At 52.9% G+C, this 12,311-nt stretch overlaps 1 protein-coding gene across 1 annotated transcript in view; it reads left to right on the top strand.

Annotated features, from left to right (window-relative positions):
- Positions 1–10,604: 10,604 nt before the first annotated feature.
- LOC146772765 (rho guanine nucleotide exchange factor 11-like) overlaps positions 10,605–12,311 on the top strand; it is a 237,740-nt gene continuing 236,033 nt past the window's right edge. Inside the window, 2 exon segments of the mRNA XM_085637029.1 lie at positions 10,605–10,609; positions 10,685–10,842. Of these exon segments, the coding sequence (XP_085493155.1) occupies positions 10,605–10,609; positions 10,685–10,842 (163 nt within the window).

The following is a 12,311-nucleotide window of genomic DNA, read 5'->3' as shown; positions in this document are numbered from 1 at the left end:
GGAATATCTTGCAGACCTTCACCGGTGCATATGGGAGTGCGCCACCGGTCTTGTGGAGGCAACGGAAGCTGCTCTTCAGGAGGCCAAACGTCCTCTCTATCACTCGCCGGGTCCGCCCATGGGCATTGTTGTAGCGGTGATCGGCAGCCGTGCTGGGGTTGCGGAGAGGCGTGATCAGCCATGGCATATTGGGATAGCAAGCGTCCCCTACATGGAAACATCATGGACAAGAGTGGGTCAGGAGTAGCAGTAAGACAGGAAGATGACGTTAAATACAGGACTGCCAGAGTATACCCACCAACAATGTATGCTCGTTCGTTGCGCAGCTGCAGCATCATTTCAGGCACCCTGCTTCGCCTCATGATGTACGCATCGTGTGCAGATCCTGGAAAACGAGCACAGACATGTGAAATCCCCATGTTGGCAAGACACACCACAAGGGCATTAATGGAGTGGTAATGCTTGCGGTTACGGAAGGCTACCTCCTGTGCCTGTGGTGGTACCAAAGCCACATGTGTTCCATCTATGGACCCAATGACATGGGGCATCCCTCCCAGGGCATAGAACTCACGCTTGACAGCTGTCAACTGCTCCGGAGTTGGGAATTTTATGAACTCATCAAGGTGCTCCAACATGGCCTCTAAAAAATCATGCAGAACACGGCTTAACATAGTTTGGGACATCCCACCCACATGGGCAATGGTATGTTGAAAGGTACCCGTGGCCAAGAAATGTAGGACTGCCATCACCTTCACCTTGGGTGTCAGTGCACCAGGATACCTGTGTAGCGGTTGGAGGTGTGGTGCCAGCAGTGTCGTCAACTCCACAATCAAACGTTGGGGGAAGCGGTAGTGGCGTATACAGTCATTTTCCCCCATGTCAGCCAAGTCCGGAATTGCTCGAGGGAGAGGCGGAGCCCTGCAGTGAATTAGAAGGGACAACGAAGAGTGAGTACAGTACACCACCAATGTCAATGTACTGAGCACATGGTCAACAGGCAAGGTCAGTGCAATATGCCCTGGACACGTATGGCAGCCATGTGACATTCCTACCAAGAGACAGCTCCAAACGTTTATTCTCAACCTCATAATGCCATGCCATGAAACTAGCTGTGGGCCAGTGTAAGTGAGCAGGCAGACGCATTACAGGAGTTACAGACAACCAAATATGTGCAGAGGAAGGATGTGTATTGTACAGACAGGTTGCGGAACACTAGAGGCACAGGTCACATGTAATGGAAAAAGGACAGACCACACACCTTGCCATTATGGATTACATTTCAATAATGAGCCCACATACATTGAGAGTATGCAGATATGTCCTTGTTTTGAAACTCCGTGTCGATGCATACACACACACCTTACGTTGGATTCCACATGTGGCGTGGTATGCGTAACACTGTGCCATGGCCATCTACACACAGACACATGTTGGTTGCAGCAACTGCAGATGCATTTGACCAAACACCTACAGCAAGCTAATGGGAACACACGACACATACATGACATAGTCACATCGTGCAACGCGGGTAGTCACATGTCAGGTGTGAAAACCCCTGTAGCTGGCATCAGGGGACAGTTGCGTGTGTTGTTGACTGTGCCATGGCAGTGACGCTTTTCACAAGTGTTCTGTGCTACATGCACACATGTCAAAGGAGTGAAGGGGATGTCTGGCACATAGTCCACCATCACACAAGACATCTGTACACATCTCATCATACATCTATTGCCTTCACAACTCAGGAGTAATGTGCCACATTACAGCCTGACACACCTGTGCCCCACACATGTAGTTCTGCACAGACAATGCCTTGATGTCCAGCCTTGGACAAGTATGTCCGCTCTATTCCTTTCTGTGTGCTGCCTGTCACCACTGTCAGGTGTGGAATGCACCGTACATGCGCTCTGAGGGCGTGTGTACGTTCCCCATCACTATGGGAGTGCTGCCGTAGGCCTACCCATAGAGAAACGTCCCGTACACACGCGTGTACGGGGCGCATCAGTATGGGTACGCATACGCGAGCAAAGCCATAGTGAAACGGCCCGTCCACGCGCGTGTACGGGGCGTATCACTATGGGTACGCATACGCGAGCAAAGCCATAGTGAAACGGCCCGTACACGTGCGTGTACGGGGCGTATCACTATGGGTACGCATAAGCGAGCAAAGCCAAAGTGAAACGGCCCGTACACGCTCGTGTACGGGCCGTTTCACTATGGCTTTGCTCGCGTATGCGTACCCATAGTGATACGCCCCGTACACGCGCGTGTACGGGCCGTTTCTATGTATTTGGGGTGCCCTAGGGCCCTGGAACTCACCGTACCTGTGTGTGAATGTCCTAATTACATAGGGGACACATGAGGGACAAGTATAAAGCCCTACATGCATGCTGGTTGTCATGGAGACCGAGTTTAAAGTTTTAATTTTTTTCATCAGGTGCCCAGCTAAAGTCGGTTTGAAAGAATCTACATTGTTGCAAAGTGGATGTTGAGTTGACATCATGCTCAATAAAAAAAAAGAGCAAAGCCACTGTGGTAGGTTTAAAGGGATTGGAGGAAACATAGGATGCAAATGTGAGTGACCAATCACTTCTCTACTCCTGTGAATGAAACAGGGCAGCAAGGTAGATATAAGGCAGCCAGGTCCCATGAGAGAGCATTTGCCTGCACATCCTTTGATTCAACTACACTGCTGCTGCTCGTGAATCCTCTGGCACCATGTCCAGGTCTGTGGAGAGGGCCCAGCCTTTCACCCAGGAGGAGAACCAAGCCCTACTGGATGTCATCCTCCCACAGTACCCCATGCTGTATGGTCGACCAGGGGTTCAGGTGAGTGCTGAGTCCACTAGCAAAGACTGTGCCCCTTTATTGTGACAATTACTTGGGCCATTGTGTCCAGGTGTAACACACATGCAATGTACTGTAGGGTGGGTCCCGGGTGGGGGAATGCCTAATGTCTCCCAGCCAGAGCATGCTGTGGTGCATGTCTGCTCTCCTCACTTGCATTGTGTGTACTGTGACAATCACTGCATGTGGCAATACACATTCTGCCTGTCTAATCCTCCTGGGAATGTTGTTACTACAGTCCTTATGTGAATCTGTGGTCCCCCCAGTGTGACAGGTGGCAGTACCCACAGATGTGTGTTTGTTTAGTGTACATGTGCTGAGAGTGTCCAAATGATGTGTTTGTCCCCTGGACATTGGTGTGTGTGTGTAAGTCCCCTGTCATGTGGGTGAGTGCATATGTGGAGTGCAGCACCCCAGCTGCATGAGGGATGGATATACCCTGCCCATCTGATGTGAGCAGGGAGCGGTGCTGTGTGTCTGCGGTGATGGGCCAGCCCCACACCTGTGACACCCCCCAGTGTAGTGGCACATGTGCAGAGTGAGGTGTGTAGCTGCAGTTGCCAATGGCATGTGATTGTCCTGTGGCTGTGTGTGTCTGTGTACTCTGCTGAGGGCGCCTCAGTGGCGTGTGGCATGTGACTGCTTTGAGGTGCTGCACATAATCCTGGTGTCGCTTGTGATGCACAGTGTGAGCCTGGATGATTGATTGTGTCGTACCCCTCATGCCACCTGTGTACTCTACAATGCCACCTAGTGCTTTTTGTCTTCCACAGAGGAAAGTGTCCCTATGACACAGGTGTAATGAGTGTGATGCATTCTATGCCCTGTTAAAACCAGCCAAATTGTTGTAATGTGTGTCTCTGTGACATGTCGCAGGTGTATTGATGTTGTCTCACTTTTTCATCCTCACAGGTAGGCGCCTGTGCCAAGGAGCAGATCTGGAAGGACGCCGTCAGTGCCGTGAGACAGACGGATGGTCGGAAGCGGCGCCTAGCCCAGGTGAGGAAACGCTGGCAGGATATCCGGTGCTGGACGCGGAGGATCGCACGGGTCCTGCTGGGGGATTCACCTGTGAGCCAAAAGAACCATGGGCGCCGCCGTCTGACCCACATCCACAAGCGTGTGCTGGCGGTCGTCTTCCCTGACATGGACAGGCGCTTACGGGAAAAGCAGCAGCAGGAAGGTAGGTACATGTGTGTTTGTTGTGTGTCACCAGCATTTGTAAGTGCACAGTTGCATGGATACACTGCCAGGGTTTACATGTGCAGTGCAGTTCCTGGTCCCCAAAGTGTAGCGGTGCTGTCCTTCCTCCCTTCCCCTCCTTGGCATGTGTCCCCTGGTCTGTGTGTAGTCACACTTGCACAAGGTCATCTAGGCTGCCAGTTTATCGATGTGCCCAATGCTTGCAGCTGCATGTGTGGGGGTGGTGTGTAACAGGTTTTGGGACCTTGCCTGTGCCCTGTCCAGTTCAGTACTTGTGGGGTCCATGTCAGTTGTCACTGATGCTGAGTCCAGACATAGGAGTGTGTCTCTAAAGTGTATTGATTTACTGCATGCATGTACTATTTTGTGGCCTGTGACATGATGTGCATGAGTGTGAGATATGCAGAGTGCAGGGATGGTGGCTTGTGTTGCAGTCATTACCATTCAGGACCATGGAGTAGTGTGGCCACTACTGTCCCCTGGGGCATCTTTTCCTAGGTATCATGTGTGTAATCCAAAAATGTCGACAATCTCTGTGTCTACAGCATAGGTTGTGCTCTGTGCCATTGTACCCTGGCACCATTTGTGTCTACGTAAACTCTGCTACATGTGTCCACTGTACAGGCTGACCAAATGTCCCTTGTTCATACTCACGGGGGCCAGTGCCTGTGTGTCTTGCTAAAATGAACTGATGATGGCCATTTGTAGATGATGTATTTGTACCGGCGCACCAGGGGTATTTGGTGTCCAATCAGGATTTCTTGCAGGCCATGTGTTTTTATTCCAGACTAAGAGATGTAAGTGCTTCCTGTGTCTCAATAAATTGTCTCATGTAGGGGGGGGTTGGTGCGGGCAAGGCCTACATGTCAAAACCTGAAGCCTCCTTGCTAGGTCTGGCCAGTGTGTGATGTTTGTCTGGACATACACTCAAGGTGCAGTGACCCAATAATGTTGGGCATGTTTTTAAGTATTGCCTTTGCAGCATGTGCCTACAGTTAATACTATAGTCATGGTTCCTGCTCATCCCTTTTTACGCCAACGCTGTGTGCTGCAGATGCTGTGCTGGATTGTCCCCAGTGCCTGGCTCCTCTGTCCAAATCCATATCATGTGATTTTCTATTGTGTCATGCTCTCCATAGTTGGTCAGTGGCATGGTGGGTCAACCAACTGTGTGTTGCAGGGCCTACATATGTGCCTTGTATTGTAGATGTTACTCATGTTGCTTTTCAGGCTATGCACTGTGACCTATGTGGATTTGACTCATGTGACATTTGTATACAGGTGTCTGATTATTTCCTGTCTCTTCATTTTGCCCACAGCATCGTCGGGGGACACCGAGGGAGACACTGGCACGGACCGTGAGGAGGGAGCGGGCACCAGTGCCAGCAGTGCAGAGTTGTCTGGCACATCGAGTGGCACGGAGGCCGACGGGAGTGCAGCGGAGGACCTGTCCAGTCAATCCACCACCGACTATGACGCAGACGGGTCCGAGGCTGAGCACTCCGAGGGGGCGGTGGCTGGTCCCACAGCTGACACCAGCACTCCATCACTACCCGCCCCCTCCATTCCGATCACCGGCCTCCCACTTGCTCGTGTCCCTTCCCGCCGTGCTCGGTCAGCACGTGTCTCCTTCTTGCCAGGCACCGCACCCCCTGCCCCTGTCTCCACTGCTGCCACCAATGCCGAGTCTGTGGACATCCTGCGGCAGTTGCGGGTTGGTCAGACTGCGACGCTTAATGTCCTCCATGGCCACAGCCAAGTGCTCAACCAGATGGAGGCACACTTGGAGGGCATTTCAGCCGCGCAGTCTGACCAACGCAACTTGCTGAGGTCCATAGACTCGACACTGACTGCAGCAGTGGGTCTCCTGCAGTGCTACGTCCCACCCCCTACCCCTGCCCCATCCACACTTCCCACTCCCATGCCTGTCCCACATACACCCAGACGTCAGCATGCACGCACAACACCAGACACAGGCACCACACCAGCAGGGCAGGGCTAGCGCACACCTCCTGGCACGCACACACAGGGTGAGGTAGGCACACCCACTGGGTCGGGGGGCAAACGTAAGTCACGCAGCCAGAGTGGGAGTCCGCATTCCGCCAAATCCACTCCCTCCAAATCCACTCCCCTCAGCTCTCCTGGCCACGAATCCAGCAAAGATTCCTTCATGGCCGCTCTGTCCCTGAGCCCAACAGTGACACCACCCAGCAAGCGGGCAAAGGAATCCCCAGTCAGGGTAGTTGAGTGCCCCCCTGTCCACACCCTCCCCCAGTGGCGCTGCGACCCATTCCTCTGCCCCCCCCCCTCCTTGGGGCCTGTGGTTCCTTCGGGTGCAGAGGATACGCTGGGGGACCTTGCTGACGTGTGCAGCGCCATCCTCACCACCTCCTTTGGCGCTGCCCCAACCCCTGTGGTGGAGTCCTCCGTCCCTGCACCCACAACGCCTGCCCTTGCCCCTCCTGTCCCTGCGGTGCCTGGTCCTTCCCCCCCACATGATGCCCCCCCCTGTGGAAGACAGGGTGGTCTGAACTGTGCAGGCAAGCTAGGGGACACGCGTCCCACTGTGTCCCCCATCCAGCTGTGACTAATGGACTGCCCTATGGGCTTTGTAAATATTGGACTTTATCCACGCAAACATTTTTTGCTAATGCTGAATAAAGCCATTTTTTTTTTCTTACAACACTACTGCTTTTGTGGTATTGCTGTTGGTGGGGCTGCTCCATGATTTTGGGTGGTGATCATGTGTTGGGTGTGTGGGAAATGTAGTAGTGTGCTGGTCATAGGAGGGACCCTGGTATCTGTGTGCCATCACAAGGTGTTAGCTAAGTTTCTTTGTTCATGTAGGCAGTTACTGCATGGTGTCATTGTCCCAAGGTGTGTTCCTTCCTCTGTGTACCCTGACATCTTCCCTGCAGGGTGTTTCCAATATGTTGCGCTGAGCTGTGTCTACATTAGCTGGGTGTGTGACGGACCCCTTCAACTTTGGCCATGCATGCAGAGCGATGTCGCCACCTGCATCATTCGTGGCATCCTGGGTGATCACTGTACTTGTGTATGTAGTCTGTTGACATGACTTCATGTGGACATGTTCCCTTTTAGGCAGTATGCATATGTGTACTCCCAGCCTCGCACACATGTGTTACATGTACTACAGGGTCTTTGTGCACCTGACTGACAATTGTGGCAATTGGATCTGTGGGTACTCCACCCTTTTTCTTTCCATGGGCACTGCTGGGAGGACTCTGCACACACCCCTCCTGCGTCTGGGCACTGCTGGGAATGATAGGCACACACCCCTCCTGTGTCTGGGCACTGCTGGGAGGACTCTGCACACACCCCTCCTGTGTCTGGGCACTGCTGGGAGGACTCTGCACCCACCCCTCATATGTCTGGGCACTGCTGGGAGGACTCTGCACCTACCCCTCCTGTGTCTGGGCACTGCTGGGAGGACTCTGCACCCACCCCTCCTGTGTCTGGGCACTGCTGGGAGGACTCTGCACACACCCCTCCTGCGTCTGGGCACTGCTGGGAATGATAGGCACACACCCCTCCTGTGTCTGGGCACTGCTGGGAGGACTGTGCACACACCCCTCCTGTGTCTGGGCACTGCTGGGAGGACTCTGCACCCACCCCTCCTGTGTCTGGGCACTGCTGGGAGGACTCTGCACACACCCCTCCTGCGTCTGGGCACTGCTGGGAATGATAGGCACACACCCCTCCTATGTCTGGGCACTGCTGGGAGGACTCTGTACACACCCCTCCTGTGTCTGGGCACTGTTGGGAGGACTCTGCACCCACCCCTCCTGTGTCTGGGCACTGCTGGGAGGACTCTGCACACACCCCTCCTGCGCCTGGGCACTGCTGGAAATGATAGGCACACACCCCTCCTGTGTCTGGGCACTGCTGTGAGGACTCTGCACACACCCCTCCTGTGTCTGGCCACTGCTGGGAGGACTCTGCACCCACCCCTCATATGTCTGGGCACTGCTGGGAGGACTCTGCACCCACCCCTCCTGTGTCTGGGCACTGCTGGGAGGACTCTGCACCCACCCCTCCTGTGTCTGGGCACTGCTGGGAGGACTCTGCACACACCCCTCCTGCGTCTGGGCACTGCTGGGAATGATAGGCACACACCCCTCCTGTGTCTGGGCACTGCTGGGAGGACTCTGCACACACCCCTCCTGTGTCTGGGCACTGCTGGGAGGACTCTGCACCGACCCCTCCTGTGTCTGGGCACTGCTGGGAGGACTCTGCACACACCCCTCCTGTGTCTGGGCACTGCTGGGAATGATAGGCACACACCCCTCCTGTGTCTGGGCACTGCTGGGAATGATAGGCACACACCCCTCCTGTGTCTGGGCACTGCTGGGAGGACTCTGCACACACCCCTCCTGTGTCTGGCCATGTACGCTCCATACATACACGGGTGGGGGTACGGTCCGTACATACACTGGTGGGGTGGGGGTACACTCCATACATACACTGTTGGGGTGGGGGTACGCTCCATACGTACGCGGGTGGGGTGGGGGTACGCTCCATACATACACTGTTGGGGTGGGGGTACGCTCCATACGTACGCGGGTGTGGGTAGGGTCCGTACATACACGGGTGGGGGTACGCTCCGAACATACGCGGGTCTGGGTACGCTCCATGCATACACGGGTGGGGGACGGTCCGTACATACACTGGTGGGGTGGGGGTACGGTCTGTACATACACTGGTGGGGTGGGGGTACGGTCCGTACATACACTGGTGGGGTGGGGGTACGGTCCGTACATACACTGGTGGGGTGGGGGTACGGTCCGTACATACACTGGTGGGGTGGGGGTACGCTCCATACATACACTGTTGGGGTGGGGGTACGCTCCATACGTACGCAGGTGTGGGTAGGGTCCGTACATACACGGGTGGGGGTACGCTCCGAACATACGCGGGTCTGGGTACGCTCCATGCATACACGGGTGGGGGTACGGTCCGTACATACACTGTTGTGGTGGGGGTACGCTCCCTACATACACTGTTGGGGTGGGGGTATGCTCCATACGTACGCGGGTGTGGGTAGGGTCCGTACATACACGGGCGTGGGTACGCTCCGAACATACGCGGGTCTGGGTACGCTCCATGCAAACACGGTTGGGGGTACGCTCCGAACATACGCGGGTCTGGGTACGCTCCATGCATACACGGGTGGGGGTACGGTCCGTACATACACTGTTGTGGTGGGGGTACGCTCCCTACATACACTGTTGGGGTGGGGGTATGCTCCATACGTACGCGGGTGTGGGTAGGGTCCGTACATACACGGGCGTGGGTACGCTCCGAACATACGCGGGTCTGGGTACGCTCCATGCAAACACGGTTGGGGGTACGCTCCGAACATACGCGGGTCTGGGTACGCTCCATGCATACACGGGTGGGGGTACGGTCCGTACATACACTGTTGGGGTGAGGGTACGCTCCTTACATACACTGTTGGGGTGGGGGTACGCTCCATACGTACGCGGGTGTGGGTAGGGTCCGTACATACACGGGTGGGGGTACGCTCCAAACATACGCGGGTCTGGGTACGCTCCATGCATACACGGGTGGGGGTACGGTCCGTACATGCACTGTTGGGGTGTTGGTACGCGCCGTACATACACTGGTGGGGGTGCGGCCCGTACCCGGGCCTTTGGAACATGGGTACGGGCCGTACCGCCATTGTTGGGGTGACGTAGTTGTGGGCATGGTACGACTCGTACCCACGCTCTTAAGGCGTGGGTACGGTACGTACCGGACTTGTTGTGTTGCCGGTTCGCGTGTACATCCACTTCCGTTGCTGGACACGCCCCCACCCCCTCGAAGTGACCAGGCCCTGAAGGTCAGGTATGTCCAGGGCATGTATGATTTGTGACTTGGGTGGGGGGTTTGTGTCCTGCCCCTGCCCCCCCCCCCTTTGCCCCTGGGTGTTGTTCTGACCTTCTGCGGCATCGGCGTCGGTTCCTGTTGAGCAGGTGGACTGCTATGAGGGCTGGGATGACACGTAGGTTCGGGTCCATGGCTGTCCGTCGCGTACAGGTGCTCCTTGCGCGCGTCGTCCCGATTTCCCGGCAGTTTTTGGCAGTCGGAGAATTTTATCCGTGCGGGGTGACGTCGGTGCGGATCGTGCTTCCTGGTTCGTGAAACGCAGCCTGAATGCGTCCCGACGTCATGTCGGCGCGTTCCCCGGATCACATTTGTATGTATATTTTTGTCGGTCGGTGTTTTGGTACGAATCGTACGGATATGGAGTGTCCGTGCGATTCGTACTTCCATGTTTGTAATGTTTTTTTCCCGGGTACGAGTCAGACGGAGAAAACGCTCCGTCCGACGGTTCGTACCCGGTTTCTCCAGGATCGGAATCGGCACCATACTATATTTGGCTGTTCAAGGTTGAGCAGGTTTTGGGCCAAAGTTGTAGTTCTGTGTTTTTTTCCAGAGAACAATGCACATAATAGTAGGGACAATTGAATGATAGACTAGAAAGTACAAACTAATCTGGTTTTTCATCATGGCATCAGTCTTCAATTGTGGACATGCAGTTAGTATAATGTGTTTGTAAATAGTGTAACCTTGATTTTAAAAATAATTTCCCATGTATTTATAACTCTTTCAGAAGCATCGAAACCCCTAATTTATGGTTTGCTGGTGCTGATTCCCTTCGTCCTGATCTGAAGCCAGTGCCAGAGTTACAGAACTGGCAAGACACCATTGGACGCCATGTTGCACCCGATCTACCACAGAAGGAAACGGCTAGGCAGGACGCCATACATGGTGAGCAGTCCAATTCATTGTCTGATTTCTGATTCAGGCTTTTTTGGTGCATGTTACAAAGCATTGTTTGAATTTAATTTGTTTTCCAATGAGCAGCTACAGATGCAAAATAACTATACTATTAAAGATGAGGGAGCAATGTACAAAAATTGCTTTTCCCAAATTGGGATTCTTACTGAAAGTCTGAAACGCAATTCGGAAAATGCAATCCCTAATCCCTAGTGGGTCACAAATTGACCTTCCTCAATAATATTAATAGGTAATTCGCAGTATGCGACCCATTAGGAATGATAGCCATCACATGGATGGTGGCCTGCTGGGGTCAGCACACCACCATGTCTGTGATTGCTTTTTAATAAAGCAATCTTGCTTTCTCCAAGTGCAGCCCGTTTACTTTCAAGGAAAATAGAAAATGAAACTTTTAAGTTTTAGCGGGACCACTGCCTACTCCTAAAATATATTTTTGTTTACATTTTCAAAAGGGATGTGGATCTTTTGTGTCCCCTTCCCATTTGCAGATGGTTACCACTGCATTTTAGTAGTGGGTAAAAATGCATGTTTTGCAACCTGTTGTTCGGCTGCAAAATATTAACACTACTGCAAATTGATAGTTGAAAGGGACCCCTAAACACACTCCTTCCAACTACCAAATCACTGAATCAAATTTCGATTTGGGAGTTACTGAATTGCAATTTGGCATTTGTACTTTAAAACATGTTTTTGCTGTTGCAAACAAGCTGATTTGTGATTCAGCCTGTCTATCACCTCAAAAACATATTTGACATATGGCCCTAAGCCAGCATTTGCATTACATTGCCTCAGATGCACGGGAGCCCATTTATTTTGGTCACTGGTAGAGTGAGATTTATCCTAAAGCAAATACCCTTTCTCTCAGGACATACTATGCCGTACTGGAGAGATCCGCCTCAGCAATGAGTCTGACTGGTTTCCAGCCTCAACCGTACTAGTAGGCATTGTTCATTAAATGAGAATTATAAAAAGCTTGGTGTAGCAGCAAGGATTCTATTAGAAAATAAATAGTCTAACATCTTGAAAATATTGATTCGGGCGTGCACGGTATCGGGGAAACAAAGCTTCCAAAAATTGTTCTGAACATTTTTTCCCGTAATGGAAAAGACATGAACACTCACTCCACTCTATACAAAAATAAATCTGGAAGAGAGAAAGGGAAATGTGGAAGCTGAAGTAAATGGCTATCTTGATGAGTTACATTGGGTCTTACATCATATGTGACACCTTCTGTCAGTTCAAGCTGTTGAGTTCATAGCATGTTGCATTTTGAGACTCACTATTTTAGGTATGGGCTCAAAAAAACTCAGTAGGCATCCTACCATTGGCTAATAAGAAAATACTGTGCTTTTACGTGGGACTGTAGCTTGGTCAGTAAGATTGGGGGAGGGGGTGAGCGTCAGATTTTCTCAAAACGAGGCTGGCATATAATGTTTAAA

Source organism: Triturus cristatus, chromosome 12 (genome assembly GCF_964204655.1).
Source record: "Triturus cristatus chromosome 12, aTriCri1.1, whole genome shotgun sequence".
NCBI lineage: Eukaryota > Metazoa > Chordata > Amphibia > Caudata > Salamandridae > Triturus > Triturus cristatus.
Note: the sequence above shows the minus strand (reverse complement) of the source record. Positions and strands in the feature narration are given on the sequence as shown.